This window comes from Stenella coeruleoalba (genome assembly GCF_951394435.1).
Source record: "Stenella coeruleoalba genome assembly, chromosome: 3".
NCBI classification, from domain to species: domain Eukaryota; kingdom Metazoa; phylum Chordata; class Mammalia; order Artiodactyla; family Delphinidae; genus Stenella; species Stenella coeruleoalba.
The window spans coordinates 56,223,728-56,244,759 of record NC_137148.1 but is presented as its reverse complement, the minus strand read 5'-3'; the positions used below and the strand labels follow the sequence as shown (position 1 = coordinate 56,244,759).

The following is a 21,032-nucleotide window of genomic DNA, read 5'->3' as shown; positions in this document are numbered from 1 at the left end:
TGGAGACAGATTTGCGTTGTTTGTGTTCTGACTTCATAGGAATGTGATTCAGATGTCAGCAAGAGTGGGATATGTGTCACATATATGTATGTGTATATGTATATGTATGTATATCCCACATACACATTTGGGTATAATGTATTAGTGGCATTCAAAAGCCTTGGAGTATTTTCTGGATTTTTGTTCTGAAGTGACATGGACAGAATTAATCGTTATCCATGCAGGTGCTAATGCTGGCCTTGAGGTTGTTTCTGTCCCATCTCTGATGATTAGGCCCTTTGAGGGTCGAGGGAGGTTGCCCCAAAATGAAAGTGGTAGGGGAGAGGGGTCAAAACAAAAAGAAACCTTCCGTTTTATAGTTTATTTACTTTCTAAGCCATAGAAATCACCTGTTACAATAAATTTCATGTATGCCTATCTGGTCTTTGTCAGCAGCTTATATAGATTGACTGATCCCTAATCTCTGGATACCCTATGAGCTAAAATTTTTCTCTGAAGAAGGTCCCTGCCTAGATTCAGAGGTTTTACTGTGCATTCAAAGTGGCCCATTTTGGTTCTGGTCTGTAGTGGTTTTTCTTTCCCTTTCTCCCAATTCCAAAGCAATTGAGGCAGAAAAACATGGAAGGGGTGGTACTTCAGTACCCATCAAGCATGATTCTTGAATTCTTACCTGGGTGATTAAAAGTGAAACCAAAAGCTGCTGTGTTGATTCACTTATACAGATAATTCTGAGCTTGCTTATTGTTCCATTTGTTTTGTACTAAGTGTTCATGCCATGGGACAGGGTGTTTCTAGTGTAAAATTATATAACCATTTCTGTTCCCTATAATTTGATAAGAGAACTCTTCTCGCAATATTTTAGATCCCAGGTTTCCCTTCCTTTCCCTTCTCCAGCTTCCTTTCCCAGTGCTTTCAGGGCCATAGGATGTTTAATCTCTGCCCCCCTTTCTGCTCTGCAGCTCGATGTGCTGGACAGAGCGCTGAAGGCGGCTGTGACCGCTCCGGCCCAGGGGTCTTCAGAGGACCAGCCCCAAGAAGGTGAGAAGACCCAGAGGTCAGAAGAACTGGTGGAGCAGCTGGATGTGGAAGAAACTGAACAGTCCAAGCTTCCCCGTTACCTGGAACGATTTGAGGTGAGTTGTAGCAGAATTGAGTCCCTCTCAGCTTCTCTGCCATGGTGATAGACCAGCAGTCCTTTCATGCATCAATGTCACACACAAGGGCATTAAAAACTGACATCAAAAATCACATTGTTGGGCTTCCCTGGTGGCGCAGTGGTTGAGAGTCCGCCTGCCGATGCAGGGGACACCGGTTCGTTCCCCAGTCCGGGAAGATCCCACATGCCGTGGAGTGGCTGGGCCCGTGAACCATGGCCGCTGAGCCTGTGCGTCCGAAGCCTGTGCTCCGCAACGGGAGAGGCCACAACAATGAGAGGCCCGCATACAGAAAAAAAAAAAAAAAAAAAAATCACATTGTTATTGCTTCACACAGGAAGTGGTCTTAAAAGAAACAAATGGAATTTTTATGCTCCTTTTCATACTTGAGCGAATGGGTCACAGTTTTCCTGAGGCAGCATGTCATTATCCGCTACTCATCCCTGACGTCTGCCTGATGGGTGGGTAACAGTTTGCCTTCTCATAGCAAGCACCTGACTTCAGCCCTGGGTGAAGAGGATCTGGTCATTTCTCCATATTACATTGAAGCTTCTTGATCACCAGAAACCCAGGTAGAAATCACAGAGCCTCATTTGAATATGATGAAGATGAAATGCAGGCATCTTCTCTTGCTCAGCTTTGTGGTGTGCACTAGGGCCATTGGAAATGCTCTCTGGACTACATGGATGGTGTAAACAGGTTTCTACAGGTTTCAGGACAGCCCTGAGCACTCAAACTGCCTTTGGTAGCTTTCAACTCTACGTCCCAAAATGCTCTGTGATCAGAGTCAGGGAGGAAGAGCCACGTTCAGATTGTAAGCCCTTGGCCTCTTCCTTGCTGTGTTTCTCATCTATTTAGCACAAAGCGGGGGGGAAAAAAAAAATTGCTGCCTGAAGGAGAATTCATTGTGTGAAGCAGAAAACGTTCCCATCCCTCCCAGCTGACCCATTGTGTCCTTTTGGTGCAGAGGGATGTATACTTTGCCAGAGTATTACATTGAAATCTTTGCAGTAATTATATTGAACCAGCTGTGGGAAATCTATTTCCCCTTGTTCTAAGGAGGATCCTAATACCTTTAGTAGCTGTTTTTCCCGGTACTTCTATAAGGTAATTGCTCAACTTCCCCTTTTTATAATTTAGAAACTGAAAAAGGAAGGTTAATCGATGTTTTCAGGGTACATGGAGAATTAGCAGCTAGGTTAAGAATTTACATACCTGTTCTTTCCTCTTAACTTTGCAGATTTAGAAAAGCTAAAAAGCAAAAAATCTGCTTAGCCCCATAGATTATCATTTACCATGTTCTTATTGACCAAGGCTGCCCCACAACTCTTAAAAGTTACCACCTTTTTCTTATTGCTTATATATTTAATCTCGGAGAATAGAAATCTGTGCCAGCCTTGAATTCTCAGCCCTCACTCTTCCACAGTGCATTTTTTTTTTAAATTCACACAAAAAAAGACCAATATTTCCTGACTGCTAGTTGTGTGTTAGGCACTACTGCGTTTCCTTTACCCTTACCTGGGTGGTAGATACTGCTCTTCCTGTGTTACATGACACTAAGGTTGAGGGAACCTAGTCCATAAGTGACTGACTTTGGATTTGAACACAAATTTGAACACTTTGGATTTGCTGACTCAGAGTTGAGTCCTTATTCTGGTGTCCCAAGCTGTCTCCTTGGCCTCAAACCAGGTGGGAAGTGACATCAGAAAGAATGAATTCTCATTTTACGCTTCTTTTTCTTCCTGGTGCCTGATTTTTGTTAGTCCCAGGTAATCTCTTTGGGGGCTCATTTTTGTGGCTGACCTGTCACACCAGACGTCTGGCCACTCCTTGAAGCCCGTGGATCCTTCCCACCTTCCAGCCCCTGCTGTTAGAGCAGGCCTCATCACCTATGCCAGTAAACTGCACTTGTTTTGTGGAACATGGGGTGTGTCATATATGCTAAGTCTGGGGCCATAAGTGGGTCTCTGATGATCTACATCTTGAAGCACTTAAGTAGATTAGTGTTTTTAGTACTTTACTTCTCCAGAAATACAATACTGACCAAATCGAGCTGCCGTTTCAAATGGAGCCATAAGTAGTCAGGCTGTCAAGGCTGACCTGCAGTGAAGCACAGCACGTGGAGGCTTATAATAGCGCAGGCACTCATGGGAGCTGTTTAGCATGCCGTTAGTAAGAAAGCGTTGACATGAATTCCATCTGTTGAAAGGAATACTGGTTAGGCAAACATTTATCCCAGTAATTCTACAGGAAAAGCTATGGATGAACTTGCTCCATTTTATCAGCTGCTTCTGCCATTTTGTTTCCATCTTAGGGTTCTTTGTTCTTGGAGTTTGCTGCTTGGTTTGGTGCAGGTCAGAGTGGAAATGAAGGTTTCTTTTCTTGTGCAGTGTTTGTGGTCTAAAACAAGAAATTACACAGGGAGTCACAGCATATGGAGTTCCATTTACCGTTTGTGAGTGAAGGGGAAGAAATGACATGTGGTGCATCTTAGCAGAATTGCTGGGCTGAAATTAAAAAAAAAACAGCAAAAGCTAACAGTGCCTGGATGAAAGGCAGCATGACAGGCTCCCAATAAAGTACCTTCTCCTGTGAGCAGAATGTGTGGAGATTTTGTAAGTGACTTAACCTCTTCTCTTTTCCTCTTTGTATTCTTTACCTACCTGCCCCTCCCACATCTTTTTTTTTTTTCTTTTTTTTTTTTTCCTTTGTTTCCAATAGGCCTTACATTCTAAGCTACAGGCTCTGGGCAAAGTTGAGTCAGAAAGCCTTCTGACCCTGACCACCCAGCTTGTCAAGGAACAGCTCCCTACCTGTGAAGCAGAAGACATCGCTGCCTATGAGCAGAAGCTGCAGCAGTGGCATCTGGATTGGGTACATTTGATTCAGAGGGAAAAGGAGCAGAGGGAGAGGGCCAAGCAAGCGCAGGAGGCTCGAAGAGCAGCAGAGGCATCTGCCTAATTAGGGGCCACAGGAACTTCACAAGAGCCCATCTCAGGATCCACAGTGACCATGAGGGCAGCCTCAGTGTCCTGCATCCACCTTCTCCTGTTCTTAAAGCAGACCCCCTAAGGTACAGAAGCCACGCTGTTCACATGTCAAGCCACGTGACCACCCACCCGGATGCCAAGAAGGCTGGAACCATGAAAGTGGCAAATGGTCAGACTGAAGCCACTAGCTAAATACCTTAAATAAGGGCTCTCGACGCTTATAGTGGAATTCTTGGGGGACAGGGATCAATTTTGAAGACTGAAAATCCCTGATACCTAGCGATGGTGGTGGGAGAAGCCGTGACTGAAGAATCTGGTCTCAAGCACAAGCTTTTGAATGGTCTCTGTGTCCCCAGCCGAGGCCACCTGCAGGTCCTGAGACCTTGTCCCCTAGTCTCCTCTCGCGTGCAAGCTCTCAGCCTGAGCTGGGTATGGGATGCCCGCACATCCCCACTTTCCCCTCCCAGACCTGAACTGGGAGAAGTTCAGTACAGGAGCAAACACAAGACCTACTGGCTCTCAAATTTCAGGGACCCCCAGTGGCATTTTTAGCATGTGAGGGCTTTTGAGGAGAGAGCTAGCCCTAGCTCTGAAGCTTCCGTGGCTTGACTCCCCATCATGTTGCGGTAACTTTCTTACAAAGCATTGTCTCAGCCCCTCATCAAGTAGGTAAAGTGAGCCTTCTGTGTACACACATGAACACACATACAATTTGTGAACACAAGTTTCAGTTAGAAATTGGAGAAAATGAGAGATGGGTTGGGGCTTGCAGTGCATAGAAGACATGAATGATTGTAAAACTGCCAGGAGGTGGAAATTTTCTCTCTGGGGTTTCTCTGTGGAAGGGGTCAGTGGCCGCTCTTGCTTGCTGTGTAATTTTGCCCTCATGTGTAGTGGTGTACTTTTATGCAGGACTGTATCAAGAACCTGTGGAAATAAATGTTCTAGGATCGTTTGGTGTATTCTTCGTCTTTGGGGGAGGGGAGGGAGGAGTAGGGAGTTTCATTGTCATTATAGTCACTATGATTTTGAGCAACATATTTTCAACCCTCCTTCTCCAGTAGACTGTGGCATGTGTAATAATAGTAATAATCACCACAACCACTAACTTGTGTTCAGGACTCGCTGAGCTCCAGCAGCCCTATGAGTGAGCTGCTATTACCCTATTTTTGAATAAGGAAACTGAAACTAAGTAACTTACGTGGGGTCAGGCTCCCACTGCTTCTCACCCTGCATGTTCCCTCCGTACATACCTGCAGTCCGTATCCAACACAGGGCCTGAGTCTTACTTAGGAAGAGGGTTATGACCAAAAGTTGGTTCTGACATTTTGGTTTATCAAGGGCAGGACTTTTTCAGCCCTTATACCAAGAGGCAGGTTCAAGATACATCAAAAGACGCCTTTTGCTCAGTAAATTAACAACCATCACACATGAAGCATCTGGTTGATATTTCAGCTCATAGTTTCGCCTGCATTTTCCTCCTTGTCTGTGCCTGTGGCACTTTACTTCCAGGCTTCAAGAGACCACTTCACTGTGCTGCTGCCCAGCAGGAGTTTCCAAGCTCTCCACGCCCGGACTTCTTCCACACATGTGCCCGCATCTCTCTCAGGAACTCTCGAGAGTCTTTCCCCACCATCTACTCCCCTTTCCCCAGGCTCTCCTCCCCTGAGCTATAGGATACCCTACCACCCTCCTAGATGGTGAGAGCTGACCACAGTTGTCCTTGGTCTTTTCACCAATATCACCGTCTGTATTTCTTCCACGTGGATGGAGAAACTGCTGTCAGTACCCTGGCCTCTGGGGATGACCTGAACTGTAACAGATGACCTTCCCTCTAGCTGACCTGCCATAGTCACAGCCAGACCTCCAGTCTCGTATCACTAATCCAAGCTCTTACAGCCTGAAGTCGCATTCTCCCAGTCTTCCCTTTCTCTCATCATGTGACTCCTGCTGAACCAGCTCTTCCCTGTACTTTCTGCCTGCAAACCCTTAGCCTTAACCCTGTCACTCAAATCCTCAATCTCCAGAATTCAGACCCTGCTTGCCTGCCTTCCAGTCTGGGCCCCATGGTTGGCCATCCCACTGATGCATCTCTAATTTCTTCTCATTCCCTTTATCCAGGCCCACTTGCCGTCCACAGACCTGTATCCTTGGAGCCACCTGTTATGGGTTGAATGGTGTCCACCCACCACCACCAAGGAAAAAATATGTTGAAGCCCTGACCCCAATGCCTTAGAATCTGACCTTAGCTGGAAATAAGGTCTTTACAAAGATAATCAAATTAAAATCAAATTATAAAAAGGAGAAATTTGGACAAAAGATAGATACGGAAGGAAGACAAGGTGAAGACACATGGGCAGAAGATGGCTACCTGAATGGAGTGGTGCATCCACAAGCCAAGGATTGCAAGCCAACAGCAGAAGCCAGAAGAGACAAGGAAGGATTGTCTCCTGGAGCCACCAAAGAGAGTGTGACCCTGCTGACAGCTTGATTTTGAACTTCTAGCCTCCAGTTCTGCTTTTTTAAGCCACTCAGTTTTTGGTACTTTGTTACAGCAGCCCTAGGAGACAAACACACCGCCACTTGTTCTCTGTCTCCTTGCTTCTGACCCACTAAGTTTGACGTACAAAGTTGTAATGTCAGGCTGATTCCTCTACAGATTTACAGCTGTCCTCTTCAACTTAGTTCTTTCATTTCTCTTACTGACTCTCATTTTTACCTCAATAGCTTCTCTATTGGGTCTGCTTAAGCCCTAGACCCTTGCCCCACCAGAACTGTGAGCAGATGTTCCTGCCTCCTGCTTTATCAAGAAAATTTAGGCCACATGATACAACCTCAGTCTCCCTTGTTTCTGCCTTAACAGCTCTCTCCTTTCCTGTTCTCTCCATCATCCCTTCTACTTCAAAGTGATAGGTGTCCCCGCCCTCCTTTCCAAGGTTAGGCTCTTCACTTGTGACCTGATTCCTTACCTGCCTGCCTGTTCCAGAGCCATCTTCTCTTTCCATCTTGCATCGTCTCTACAGATTTCTTCTTCCAAGCCTGCAATCTTATTCAAGACTTCCTTCCCTTTTAGAAACAAAAAAGCCTTTATCCTGCCATCAGTCAAGCTCCTACCCTGTCCCTCCTTCCTTTTGTCTCCAAACTTCTTAAAAGGGTATCTCCACTTACTGGTTCGTTGCTGGTTCATTAGACCCTGAGAATTTGGCTTTCACTCTGCTGCATACCAACTGCAATGATTCTTTCCCCTCCGCTCTGTTCAGCAGCACTGATCACTCCCTTAGAAGCTTGGTGACTACAGCACACAGACTCTCTGTTCTGGCGCCGCTCTCCTGCGCTCACAGGCCTCTGTGTGGCACATACTGTATGCTGGGCACTGTACTAAGAACTGTTGAGTTTACACAGATGAGTACACGATAGACCCTACCCTCAAATAACTTATATTCTAGGGAGAGAGAGGGGGCAGGCACATATGCACCTATCATGCTTCATGCATGATGGTTAATTTACTGAGCAAAAGGCGCCTTTTGATGTATCTTGAACCTTCCTCTTGATATAATAATGGAGTGGTTGAAAAAGCCCTGCCCTTGATAAACCAAAAAGTATCATTAGAGACACAAAGTGATATGGGTGTTCACAGCAAGAGCACTTCAAGCCCAGAGATGGGAAAGCTCTAATGAAGGGAAAGCATCATCACCTGCTTTGTGCTTTAGTTAGTCACATAGGTCTGCCTCAGGCTGTCTTGGGGTAGAGATGGTCCTCTTCTTCCCCATGGAGTCGTGTAAAGTAGGTGTTCAAGAGAAATTAAGTGGCACTGGAATGAACCCACACTCACCCTGTGCGTCCCCCGCTCCCCCACCAAAAAAGGAAGAAGAAATAGAAGAAAAAGGCAGAGCAGTGGAAGAAGAAAAAACAATTACGAGGTACACATACCTTGCTCTCCTCTTCTTGGGGCTGTGTTGCGTTGGCACCAAACTTTGCCTTTTGTTTTCATACCTTCTAGCTGGCTGTGGACATCAGATATGTGTGTGGGAAATTTGTCCATTTTACAAATAGAGGCCTTGAAAACTGGTTTATCAAAGTCGTTTTTTCACTCAATGAAATAACATATTAGTGAGTCCAGGGATGCTGCTAAACCTCTTACAGTGCATAGGGCAGCCCTCATAACAAAGAACTATCTGGTCCAAAATGTCAGTGGTGCCAAGCTTACAAACCCTCGTCTAGGGTATACGAGCCAGGCAGCCACAGGAATTTTTGCAGTGATGTACATTAGTTGTTTCTTGTCTAACTGTATATGAGTATAAAATATGCAGTGATAGAGGGTGGGCCATTATCCTTCCTCAGAAAAGTCCATATGGAAAAGGATAAATGGTGATTTATATGATTTTTTTCTTTTTTTTAATTGAAGTATAGTTAATTTACAATGTTGTGTTAGTTTCTGGTGTACAGCAAAGTGATTCAGATATCTATATATTTTTCCATTATAGTTTATTACAAGATATTGAATACTGTTCCCTGTACTATACAATGGGACTTTGTTTATCTGTTTTATATGTAGTAGTTTGTATCTGCTAATCCCGAACTCCTACTTTACCCCCCCGTCCCTTTTCCCCTTTGGTAACCATTAGTTTGTTTCCTATGTCTGTGAGTCTGTTTCTGTTTTGTAAACAAGTCCATTTGTATCATATTTTAGATTCCACATATAAGTGATATCATATTTGTCTTTCTCTGTCTGACTTATTCTACTTAGTATGATAATCTCTAGGTCCATCCATGTTGCTGCAAATGGCATTATTTCATTCTTTTTTATGGCTGAGTAGTATTCCATTGTGTGTGTGTGTGTACACATCTTTATCCATTCATCTGTCAGTGGACACTTAGGTTGCTTCCATGTCTTGTCTGTTGTAAATAGTGCTGCTGTGAACACTGGGGTACATGTATCTTTTCGAATTTGAGTTTTTCCAGATATATGCCTAGGAGTGGGATTGCTGGATCATATGGTAACTCTACTTTTGTTTTTTAAGGAACCTCCATACTGTTCTCCATGGTGGCTGCACCAATTTACATTCCCACCAACAGTGCAAGAGTGTTTCCTTTTCTTCACACCCTCTCCAGCATTTATTGTTTGCAGACTTTTTGATGATGGCCATTCTGACTGGTGTGAGGTGATACCTCATTGTAGTTTTGATTTGCATTTCTATAATAATTAGCGATGTTGAGCATCTTTTTATGTGCTTCTTGGCCATCTGTATGTCTTGTTTGGGGAAATGTCTATTTAGATCTTCTGCCCATTTTTTGATTGGGTTGTTTGTTTTTTTGTTATTGAATCGTGTGAGCTGTTTGTATATTTTGGAAATTAATCCCTTGTCGGTCGCATCATTTGCAAATAGTTTCTCCCAGTCCGTAGGCTGTCTGTGATATATATGGTTTGCTACCTGGGGGTATGTAGCTGGAACCAGGAGTCTTGAGTTCCACAATGAAGCTGCTTCCTCCCCTGAGTCAGCGGAACCCGACACCATTGCACCCAGTCGTGTGGCTGAGGAAGGGATGAAGTTTTGGCTTTAGTGAATCAGGGAAAGGAGTACTTTTTAACAAACATAGTTATGTCAGAAAGTTGCCTTTTATTCTAAATAACTTCTTCACTTGAAAATAACCTTTTCTTTCCTCATTGATTTGGCCTTTTCACTGACATTGCATGCTGCCATGAGGATGTATGGTAACAAGGAAGTCCAAACAAAGGATGGTGGCAACGCCTCTGAGAGTGTGGCAGTTACCACCAGGATCTTTGTTTAAAACAAAACAGTGAGTGACACTTAGGTTTTGTGTTTATTATACATGAATGTGATGATTCCAGATCTGAGCTGGACATGTTCAGAAAATGGTTTGTTCTTTAAAAAAGAAGTGTCTGAAAATAAGTTCCATTATGGGCTTTAAATGCTAGATCAAGGACTTTGGGGAAGGTTTATAAAGGATTTATAAAAGGGACATTATATCCTCTGATATACCCAGTGGTAAGAGAATTTGCTTGCCCTTTTGGTTTCCATGATGCTTCATCTCTACAGAGTTCAACATTTTAATTCTTAAAATGCCGAGGTTAATATGCCTAAGATAGTATCTGGAATACACTCTGCAAGAATGCCCGCTAAGTTTCCTCCAGTGACAGTCTGCTGGGCCACTGTTGGGTGTCAGCGTTTTCCCGGATCTGGTTCACAAGCAATCATGTACCTATCTTGATTACACAAATTATATTTAACAACTGCTCTTTGTGAATGCCCATTCCTACGTAATTTAATCCTAATTAAATAAATCCTCTCTAATCCTTACCGCAACCCTTCAGGGCAGGGATTATTACCCTCATTTTGCAGAGGAGAAAACTGAGACTTATGTGAATTGCCTAGGGCCACACAATAAGTGGCAAGGACAGTGCTTGAACCCATGCTTGTCTGATTCCAAAGCCCCTTTCAAACAACAAGCCCCTATAATCACTGTGCTAACCTGGGACTACGTACGTTCATTCATTCGTTCAGTCATTCAAGAAATATTTATTGAACATCTAGTGTGTGTCAGGAATGGTTAAAATAGTCACTGAGGATACAGAAGGGAACAAAATAGACTAAGATCCCTTCCCTCGTGGTGTTTCTAGTCTACGGAAGGAGACACGTAATAAGTATATAACATGTCACGTGGTGATATGTGATACAGAGACAAAGCAAGGAAGAGGGAAAGAGAGTTCTGGTTAAGTGGTGGAGGTTGCAGCCTAACACAGGGCGGTGAGGGAAGGCCTTCCTGAGAAGATGACATTTGAGAAAAGACCCACGCGGACGAGGCTGAGGATCATGGGGTCGGTCGCCTGGGGAAAAGCGTGGCAGACAAAGACACCAGTGCTGAGGCCCTGGAGGGAACTGTGCCTAGCATGTATGAGGAAGGCCCATGTGGCTGGAGCGGACTGCACAAGGCGCAGAGCAGCAGGATTTGAGGCCAGGGAGACGAGGGGTAAAGGAAAGGACAGGTGGTGAAGACTGCCAGCCCATTAGTAAGGACGCTGGCTTTTACTCTGAGATGAGAACCCATTTGAAGGTTTTGAGCACCGGATGGCATGGTGTAACCTAACATTTTTAGAGGATTATTCTAGTCTAGCTGCTATGTGCAGATATTTGGAGGGCGAGGACAGGAAACAGGAGACCAGTTAGGGGGCTACTGCAGTTATCCAGGGGAGAAATGACTGGCCTGCACAACAGTATTAACAGTGCACGTGAGGAGAAGGGGTTAGACTGGGTGTGTCTTGAAGGTGGAGCCAGCAGATTTGCTGATGGGCCAAGATTTTTGACCTGAGCAACTGGGATGATGTGTGTACCATTTACTGAGGTGGAAAAGCCTAAAAGGAGAAGCAGTCAGGGGAGACCAGGGATTTATTTGAGGGCATGTTAAATTTGATTTCGGATATTTTAAAGGTCCCTTACTGCACACCCGAAAGGAGCTTTTAATGGACAGCTGAATATATGAGTCTGGAGATCAGAGAAGAGGTACAGACTGGAGATACAAATTGTAAAAGTCATCAGTTGACACATAGCATTTAAATCCATGAGACTGCATTAAAGTAACATGCATTATTGGTTTGAGTCAGGGATAGTCGAATCCATGAACTAGAACCGTGCCTACTTTTTAGAGGTGATTACCCCATGAACGTGGCCTCATAATGATGTTCCATCATCTGTGAAAACATTGCCAGTAACCCCCAGAGAATTAGCCAGAACTGCTCATATTAAAGGAACTGACTGTGACCAAAACTCAATCTGCCTGTATGGCTCCAGTGAATTTCTAAGACGTACAATATAAGATCAGAGAGGAAGTGGTGGGATCCAGGATTATGCAAGAGACCCAAGAATTCATGAGTCAAGTGTGTGTTGAAAGGTCATTGAAGGGACACAGAGAAGCATCTAGAATGAGCAATACATTTATAAAGAGAAAGAAAATGTAGTCATAGTACCTTAACAGAACTTTGTTGATTTGCCTGCAAAATAGGAAAACAGAAACTGAAGAAAAGCTACCTTCAAAGTAGAAAAGGACCAGCTGGAAGGAGATGAACTCGTCACCATCTCCGCCGTGCTCGGTCCGGAGGGAGTGGGATAGAAACACACAGAGGGGTTCAGGTATGGTCAACTCTGGGGCTTCCCTGGGGCTGAGGGGGTCTCCTGGGACACAGGACTTCCCATGCTGAAACCAGGGCAGTCCTGGGCAAAGCAGGATGCGTGGTCACCCTGTGTCCAGGCCAGAAAGACTTCCTGGAACTGAGTAGTTTGGCAGTGGAATAGAAAACAACTTATTTAAATTTAATCTGACAGATGTAATCAAAATCTCTTGGTGATTATTTCCCACTCTGAGTGCTCACATGCTTAACCCTTTAATTTCTGGAGGGATTTCAGAATGCCTTCTGGTACACAGTGACTTCTGATGGGACCGGTCGACCAGCCCCATGGCTTGGAAGCACAGTGTAGGATTAAAAGGAGTGTTTGTAACAGAGGAACATCATTATGACTTCAGACAGGCTGCAGTGGCCTTTTGAGGCCAAAGGACCATCTCTGAGGACAGACAAGACCAGGTACTGGAGGTCTGTTGATCACTCTGTGGGCACGTCTTCTGTGGCGGGAATTGAGGCGCACACACACCACACACACACGGTCTCAGTTTAGACACCATTTCTGGTGCTTTTCCTGTGGTCACCTTCACTCATCCTTGGATTTAGGGAGTCCCAGCCACCGCGTTCAGTTAGGGCAGGACTTATGTTTTGCTCACCTTTAAACCCCCATGGTCTTACCCACTGCTGGGTATAGAGTAGAGGTACAATAATCATTGAATGACTGAGGAGAATTCCTCCTTTTTTTCTTATTATTTATCATCACTTTTCCTAAAAAACTTTTATTTCCTAGGTGTGAATCCAATCCACAGCATATTATGTTATATAGAGCTTACTCTGTAACTGAGCAAGAAACCAAAAAGGAGATAACGTACTGGATATAATGACCGAGTGCGATGACTTTGTAGAGCCCCAGAAAGTCAGCCCTAGGAGGGATCATCCAGTTTGACCATCTTGTCAAATCCTCTCATTTTACAGGTAAGAAAGGGAGTTCCGGATGGATTAAGTGACTGAGGTCACACAGCCAGGTGTGGCAGAGCTAAGATTAAAACCTGGTTTTTGGTTTATATTGTGATTTAGTAGGAAACCCTCCCAATATCCTCCTTCAGATACACTGCTCTGTTGACTTTTTCTTTTTAAGCAGTAATTTTAACTCTTTCTCTGATCTTCCGGTTTCTGTCCTTAGACCCCAAGGTCCTCTAGGGCTTGGCTATAAAGGATAATGAGACAACAGTTGTAGAAATAGTAGCAGGGCCCTCTCAGCGGTTTACCAAAAGCCAGGGAGCCCACTCTGGAAAGAACAAAATCCATCACCCCTTGTGAATGAACCCACCATACACGCCCCAGCCCCCCAACACACCCAACTCAGTAACACACGACAAAAGACAGCACAGCACACACACCAACTTTTGCCACTTTTGTATTTTATTGTGGAACTGAGGTGTTTTTTTTTCTTTTACATCAAATATCCTCAATGGAAGAGGGGATATTGCACACAAATATCATAAAAGCACTACATATTACTTTCACTGGAAACTAATTTTCTACATTAGATATGACTGGATAGGATAGAAGTGATGCAGGATTATAAGACATAATACCATACACAGCTGCAGACTGACACAAACACCATTCAGAACAAGAGAGAGGAGTGGGAGGTGCTTCTCAGCCAGGCTCAAGACCATGTCCTTCCAGGGTGGAAGGAGAAGGGCTGCATGCAGCGCCATAAGCCTGACTCAGTGCCGCAGGGGCGTTCTGAAAAGGGCAGCCCCGGTCTTGATGCCCCATCTCGATGGCTCCTTTTTTGGGGAGCTCCAAATGAGTGCAGAGAAGCTATTTATTTCTTCCCTTCCTTTTCAGTTGTTGATGCTGCCTTTTAAATTAATAAAGTCACAGATTTTTTTTTCATGTAAATAGTTTTAATACCAGGTGAATAACCTAATTGCTTTCAAAGAAATGCTCACCCCCTAGGCTGCTTTTGGTGTGTTGTTCAGTTGGTTAAAAGATAAAAGCTTACAGTTCCTTTCAGATGGAAACAGGGTCTTTTCTTCTAAATCTGAAGCGCAAAAAAAAAGTTATTAATCTAACTCACAATGTCATTACTGAGCAAGAACCTCCTGTGACAGGTGACTAAAGAGGCAAGAAAAGCAATTTTAGAATTGTAGAGCAGCTCCTGAGAGCTGAAATTTGGTAACAGGGAAAATGGGAAGTGATAAAATTTCCATTAGCAAATGATTAAATCTTATTAAATAAGTACTGGAAAGCTCCTAAACTGTGTAAGCTATTGGAGACACTTAAAACATTCATATACACTGGGGAAACCATTCACTATGATATGTAAGGTTAAGAAAAAAAAAACATTTTTTTTTGGAACACCATGGAAAATGGCATTTAAGGGTTGGGAAGGGAGGGGAGGGTCAGTCACTGTATCCAGCCCCACCACAAGACTGGGAAAGCATGCACAGGGATTGGGTTTTGAGAAAGGGGCTAGAATTAGTTAAAATTGAAAATGGAGGATCATCTCTAACGTTTAGTCTCTGTAGAATTTTAAGAATACTACCAAAAAGTTCATGATCATGAGTGCTATCTCGATGGAATCCCATCATTTAAACAGAGTGTAAATTCCTTTCACTCAAATATTCAATCTATACAATTGGATTAAGTAATCAGTATGAATAAAGCTCCTAGAAGTCTGTGTCAATCTTTAGCTCTCACCATGAATGTACATGGTACATTGTGATGGCTGTTAACTAAACTAATCGTGTATTTATGAAACTAGCAAAATTAGGTTAGTCACACAGGTAGGAAAGGTGTCTGGAAGGACAGGAGCAACCTGTAATGTAAATATTGGTGTTCCTGTTATATTCAGGCTCTGTGGTCATCACTGAGAACAATGGATGGAGAAAGGTACTGATCTATTTCATAGGAAAAAGAGCCAGCTGACCAGTGACAGCTTTTGTATATTTTTTCCATTAAATTCCATAGCAAAAAAGAAAAGAAAAAAAAAAGGAGTGGGATAGAATGGTTATAATTGAAGAGTGGCTATAATTTTCCTAAAATGTTTGGTTTTTTTCTTAAAGCAAAATAATGTACATGTTAAATAAATTTAATTTGGGAAATTGGAAAATAATTCCATCTTCTATCAAAGAAAAATCAACCAGAGGTCTGGATTTGGCAAGAAGGCTGGAAATCTGTTTCTCTTCCAATGCATCATGTGAACCAACTTAACTAATTATTAAATAATCACCTTGAGAGTCTTAGGTTGTCTCTTAAAATACCTTTTAAGTAGGTGAGTTTATACTCACTGAAATCCTTTTTTGTCACAATGTGTTTTCCATCGTGTGCTCGTTTTTTTGTACCCTAAATCAATGCGTTGTTCTTAAGGACTTCAAAGAAATAGGGTAATAAATAAAAGCTGCATTTCTAGAGAAGCCTAAAAAAAAATAGAATATTAATTTTTTTAAAAAATTAAACATTTGAAAAATGTAATTCACAGCATTAAGTAGACTGCATTAGGTCCTCGGTGAAGGGACCCGGAAGAAGCATTGTTTAAACCCTCATAGTAGTTAGCAGTGCAAAACACACACTTATCAGACAAAAATAAACTAAAATGTTAATTCTGAAATAAATAACTAACATAGAAAATAAAACGAGGTGATTGTTGACTACTCCATAGATCTTAGAGTCTGCAGGAGACGCAACTCGACAGAGCCCAGCACAGCTGTCACTGAAAAGTTTGACACATCTGAACACTGGGTGCGTTGATCTGCAACTTGAAACTTAACGTCAGTTTTAATCATGATCTGGCTTCCCAGGTTCATAGTTCAATGATGACAATGATGGAAATGATCTCTGAACTCTACATGATGAACCGTAGGAGTTGGGAATTCATTTGTTTTCAACGTATTTTTCTTTGTTTTTTTTTTCCAAAAAAGAAAATCCCCAAGCAAATTTTTGCTAGGGTTCTTTGAACTTGTCTTGGCTCTTTTACCTCATGGTTGAAGATCTTGAAAGAAGTACGTAGGATACCACTGGGTGATGTACTCGTAAAGGCCTGGAAAAGTAGCCATTCTCCCCCACTCTAAGATAGCACATACTCAGATTTTTGTTATGGGACTCAAGGGGTGGGAGGTATCACTATTCCTGGTAGCGATGGGCTTTTAATAAATATTATTACTGCAATATCAGACTTCAATCTCTCCAGAACTTCAAAAAACATTATTCATTTTTTTTGTCTTACGAAACACTAAAAAAAAAGACTGTCACTTGAAAATTTTCTTTGCATTTTCCTGTAAATGAAAACATTTGTTAAAAAGTTCATCTATGAAAAGTTCTCACATATCTAAAAAAAAAAAATTCTTCTGTACACTTGTTCCCATAATTATGCTGAACTTAATGGAAAATTAAAAAAAAAAAAGCCAATGTAAGACGAAGGAAGCTAAATACTGTACACTTGCTGAGAACCTCTTCCACCATTAAGATTCACTGTTTTCCCAGTTCTGATCATAGAAGCCGTTTCAGTCTTGAACTTGCAGTAGTAAAGAAGCTGTGAAAGGCTCAACTTGCTTGGCTGAGGGGCCTGAGGTGGTATTCAACACGCAATGCTCAGCATCAGACTGTTGCACCAATCAGGTAAGCTCCTAGTACCCCTCCCACGCGCACACACATGCTCCTTTAACTGGAGTATCTATAATCCTACACGGATGTTTTATAAACTCGCTGTCTCACATTAAAAAATAAGTGCATCAAGTATCTTTGTACATTCAAGTCACTTCCTAAGGCAAATTGTCTACCGTATGTACTCCCAACTGCTTTGGTATTTGCTTGTTTATCGGGGTGGACTTGGGTGTCTCCACATGCAGGTTAATTGACTCAGAGTGGACTAACTGGGTGCACAGATGCTGGGAGCATGCCTTAGATCAATCTACTCGTGTGTTTGAAGAGTCTGAGAGTTCTGAATGGGGTTCAAACCACTTGCATGTCCAATCTACACTCACTACGTTTTGTCAGTGTGCAGCCTTCAAGCTGAAGGAGCTTATTTAATTAAGGCGTGAAAAATCTCACATGCCCTCATTACAAGTTTTGTTCTTTTCCGTTTTCTTCCAGCCAACTTGTTTTAGGAAATTAAGACCGTTTTTGATGACTCAGACTGACACAAGTTGCAAACTTTGCCTGTGCAAACTACAGAATAGACAATGCAGATCTAACTGATGGTTATTTTCTCTTCTCTGCCCCACCCTGCTCTCTCTTTCTCTCTGGTATCTCACCAGCATTCTCTACCATTACATCTCCTCCTCTTGCATTCTTTTTCTCTTTCTCATTTTCTCTCTCTCTCTCTCTGTTCTGCGTTCCCTCTCTTTTGTGCGTGCGCGCTCTCTCTCTCTTTCTCTCTTTAAGACAGATGCCTCTACCTAGCAGAAATCAGTTGGGTTTGCTAGTGCATGGTTTCCAAATGTTCAGCAGAGATGAACTGGGGTAGGTAATTTTGCAGTAACTTGAACCCTAGTGTGGGAAGACTGCTACTTCCCTTAGCAATCAGCAAAAACTGAGAAATATTAGTGACTTGTATCACCATGACACAGTATAGCGTTTGGCAGGTAACAGTTCAGCGACTTATTTAGGTGAATTGACTTTTGTTAGAAAAGGTGGTTTCAAACTGAAGAATTTCTGGAAACAAAGTTCAAACCCTGTGGTGCGGCTGGTCTGGTTGTTACAGTTCAATCTTACATGCAGGGAAGGACTCGTCTTGCATAACCACGGTACTGCTGCTTGCTAAAACCATGATGTTGAGCTCCTGCTGTTTCTCATGGGTCTCCTGGTACCATTCCCTCATCACTTCCGAGTCATGCGTTGGGATCAGGGTCACCTGCAGGGAGAGAAAAAACAGCTGCTGAAGAGCAGAACCGGAAATCGGATGAAAAACAAACAGAACAGCGAGGTATTAGACCATTAGAAAAAGAAGGGCAAAGACAAAAATCTTCCATTGTCCTTAGGAAATTCAAAGAATTTTTCAACTTAACGTTTTCTAGGAACCAGAATAAAGCTGCCAAAAAATCAGTTTTTCTGTGGGAGCTGAACACTGGAACCAAAAGCACGTCATGACTAGCTAATCAGTTTATCAATGAGTCGTTGGTTTTTCAGTTCTTTAGTGTTAAGAGAAGTGCTTCGGTTAAGGTGGAATTTCTTGTATTTCCTTTAACATAACTGATCCTAAGAACAAACGTTTGTATCTTTAATTTGTGTGTGTGCTTAGGGGCAGAGGAGTTGGGTGGGTAGGCGGGCACTGGCTTGAACAGTAAAAATTCCACCTCGTATTCAGTAAGAGGCCACTGGGTGTTTCTCATTAGATTTCATATGATGAAATAACCAGCATTTCTATTCAATGTTATGCAAGCACAGTTTACTGAATGACTGTACAAAACCATAAGGAAAACTTAGATAAGCAAAAACCATAGCTGACATAGTATAAAGAGTGGTTCGTGCCTAGTTATGATGCTTGGGAGCCGGGAGTATCCTGCCGGGGACCATTTTCAGCAGTGCCCCTCCTGCAGCATCTCACTGGACAGCCGATTTTCTAAACGGCCATATTCCAAGCTTTGGTCTACTTGTGAAGCACAAAGGAGTAAAGACAAGTCCTCATCCGCATCACATGGAAATATGACCACTTGGTTACACTGGTTAATATTCTTGGTATATTAGGGTGAAGGGCAAGTAATCTTGGTCCCATTTTGCAGATAAATGTATTATGCTTTAGGGTGGTAAAGTGGCTTTCCTCCAAGTCCCTGGTGGCTGGTGGTAACAAGAATACTTTTAGACCGCCTTCTGTGTGTTAAGTCCACTTTGTCCTCAGGACAGTTTATATGTGGCAGACCCCCCGGGGTACCTCAGGTGGATCCACAGTCATAATGGTGCCTCATTAAACATGATCCCTTCCCTCTGCCTCTGGACACAGCTCCATGTGCAGTGCGGACACTGTCCTGGAGCTCTTACCTGCATGTTGCTGCCCCACTGGGCCTTCCCTTCCAACAAGGCGTCCAGGACAGCCCGGCTGGGCTCCTCAGCAGCGGGGTCATTCCCACTCACCACGTAGTAGGACGACCTCACTCTCTTGAAAAATTCAACATCGACGTTCTTACTATTGCTGTGGTTGGGAATATAGCACAGGTCCAAGTACACAGGAGGGCCTGGAGGCACAGCTGAGGGCTTGGATGTCTTGGTGTTTCCTGGCCCTTCAGTAAATGAACAAAAATAAAGAGAAAGCCGGGGTCACAGGAATGCGAAGAGACCCATCTGTCCAGTACACCTTCCCTACTCCTTCCCAAGAAGGTCCTCTAGGACGTGGGGAGGGGGTACTGGGCATTCCCCTCTCTCATAGAGGGCATTTAACACTGGCAGTTTGAGAAAATATGACCTGGTTGTTTACCATCTCAACAGGAGAACTGAAGAATGGAATGTTTCCCTTTGTGGACAACCCATTAGGAAGAAGAGTTCAGGCCTTCCTCAAAGATGGAACTAGGTAAGTAACACTCCTTCTGAAAGAGCTACTAATGTGCATTTTAATTTGAAAAGTGGTCTAAGAAACAGATTTCTAAAGGACAAAAGAAAATATCTGCATTTGGTAAAACACAGTTAAGCAATCTTTGTAATCCAGTTAAGATCTCATTTGAAAGCAGTTTTGCCCACAGCTGAATATTATACCCTCACATTCGACCTAGCCAGTGGTCAGATCTTAATTAACATCATATGATTTCCAAGACCCTCAGCACCTCAACCTCATTCATAAACTGATGAAACACTGTATTCTCTCCTTAGGACAGTACTCTAAAATGTGAGACGTCTCTCCTTAGACAAGATCGGATACCAAACTTTGGCAAGAGGAAGGGTCAGAAAGACTAGGCTTTCTCTAGCCAATCAGGACATACCAGACTGAGGTCAGGGGCACGTAGCAGCCAAAATTCCCAGTCTAAATCAGAAAGCCCGGGCAAAGTAAAGATTCAGACTAACCCCAAAGTTTTTGGGCACCTTGTCTGGTGAGCTGGCTTTCTGATTTGTTCTAATTAGAAGGTTTAAACTTTTTGAAACATTAATACAACTAGCATTCTAAGGCAGTGATTCTTTCCCTGGCCACATGATTAGAATCACTTAGCATGCTTAATACCAGGCCCCAGGCCCCAGAGTCTGGCTTAACTGGGCTGGGCACCACCATTTTTTAAAAGCACCCCAGCTGATGCTAGTGTGTATCTGGTTTGAGACCAGGGCTGTAAAGCCATTTAAAATACTAGCTGGATCCTATATATTTAATCCTCTTGCCTTTCTCCATGGGATGTATAGAGGCTGTCATCCCAGAGTCGAAACCAGCAGTGAATTGGTCTAGTTTTATTTTCAGGGGGCGGTAGGGACGTGGTGAGAATCAGCCAAACTGGTATTTGGATAAACCAACTCATTTTATGAATAGATTAGCCAGCCTCTATAATGAACCTCAGCTAAAAGCCCTCAACATATCCATGTGTAAGTCTCCCCGAGAATTCTGACTTGTAACAGAAGTTTGTGAGTTACATTTCTTCTAATATTTAAAAATGTCTGCGGTTTCCCCTTGCACACTAAATCACTCCCATCAACACCCTTGAACATTGCTCACAGCAGCCCAAGCCAGACGTCGACCCAGGTTTGTTTTAAAATTAATTAATAGTGCAATTTTATCTTTTTAAAAAACTACTGGGGAAGCATCTTCAAAGTAAGTTCAAATTAACTCACTTT

General features: G+C 43.1%; 2 protein-coding genes across 6 annotated transcripts in view; one reads left to right on the top strand and one right to left on the bottom strand.

Annotated features, from left to right (window-relative positions):
- The window catches only part of MRPS27 (mitochondrial ribosomal protein S27), a 101,177-nt gene extending 88,073 nt beyond the window's left edge, over nucleotides 1-13,104 (top strand). Inside the window, exons 11-13 of one of the 4 annotated variants that reach the window (XR_013827475.1) lie at nucleotides 960-1,133; nucleotides 12,164-12,291; nucleotides 13,069-13,104. Coding sequence is in view for 3 of the 4 variants with exons in the window: in XM_079916002.1 (XP_079772128.1) it covers nucleotides 960-1,133; nucleotides 3,876-4,115 (414 nt within the window). In the remaining variant the exon portion in view is untranslated. Of the gene's footprint in view, nucleotides 1-959; nucleotides 1,134-3,875; nucleotides 5,388-6,265; nucleotides 7,012-12,163; nucleotides 12,596-13,068 lie in introns of those variants that run through there. The other 3 variants (XM_079916004.1, XM_079916003.1, XM_079916002.1) reach the window with 3 other exon arrangements.
- A 1,510-nt stretch (nucleotides 13,105-14,614) lies between these two features.
- The window catches only part of MAP1B (microtubule associated protein 1B), a 92,060-nt gene continuing 85,642 nt past the window's right edge, over nucleotides 14,615-21,032 (bottom strand). For both annotated transcript variants that reach the window (XM_079916783.1, XM_079916784.1), the window contains 2 exons: nucleotides 19,266-19,504; nucleotides 14,615-18,141 (listed from right to left, as the gene is read on the bottom strand). In XM_079916783.1, coding sequence (XP_079772909.1) covers nucleotides 17,986-18,141; nucleotides 19,266-19,504 — 395 coding nt within the window. In that variant the 3' untranslated portion in view covers nucleotides 14,615-17,985. The remainder of the gene's footprint in view (nucleotides 18,142-19,265; nucleotides 19,505-21,032) is intronic.